This window comes from Neopelma chrysocephalum, unplaced genomic scaffold (genome assembly GCF_003984885.1).
Source record: "Neopelma chrysocephalum unplaced genomic scaffold, ASM398488v2 Primary Assembly neopelma1_92923, whole genome shotgun sequence".
In the NCBI taxonomy this organism is placed as follows: domain Eukaryota; kingdom Metazoa; phylum Chordata; class Aves; order Passeriformes; family Pipridae; genus Neopelma; species Neopelma chrysocephalum.
Window position 1 is genome coordinate 295 of NW_020921644.1, and position 230 is coordinate 524.

At 66.5% G+C, this 230-nt stretch overlaps 1 protein-coding gene across 1 annotated transcript in view; it reads right to left on the reverse strand.

Annotated features, from left to right (window-relative positions):
• Nucleotides 1–225, reverse strand: part of LOC113980186 (ETS translocation variant 3-like protein) — a gene marked incomplete at both ends in the record, with an annotated part of 513 nt that extends 288 nt beyond the window's left edge. Inside the window, one exon of the mRNA XM_027707416.1 lies at nt 2–225. Within this exon, the coding sequence (XP_027563217.1) occupies nt 2–225 (224 nt within the window). The remainder of the gene's footprint in view (nt 1) is intronic.
• Between the last annotated feature and the right edge of the window lie 5 nt (nt 226–230).

Sequence of the window (230 nt, forward strand, 5' to 3'; positions counted from 1 at the left end):
GCGGCTGAGCTTGTCGTAGTTCATGTGGGGCTTGCACTTGCGGACCCCCCAGAGCCGGGCCACCTCGTCGGGGTCCTTGATGACGAACTCGCCGTAGTCGCCCTGCCAGGCGATGACCTCCCGGTACTGCTCCTGCCGCAGCAGCTCCAGGATGAAGTGCCACAGCTGGATCTGCCGCGACCCGGGGCTCGACTCCGCCTTGTACGCCCACTCGGGGAACGCGAAACCTG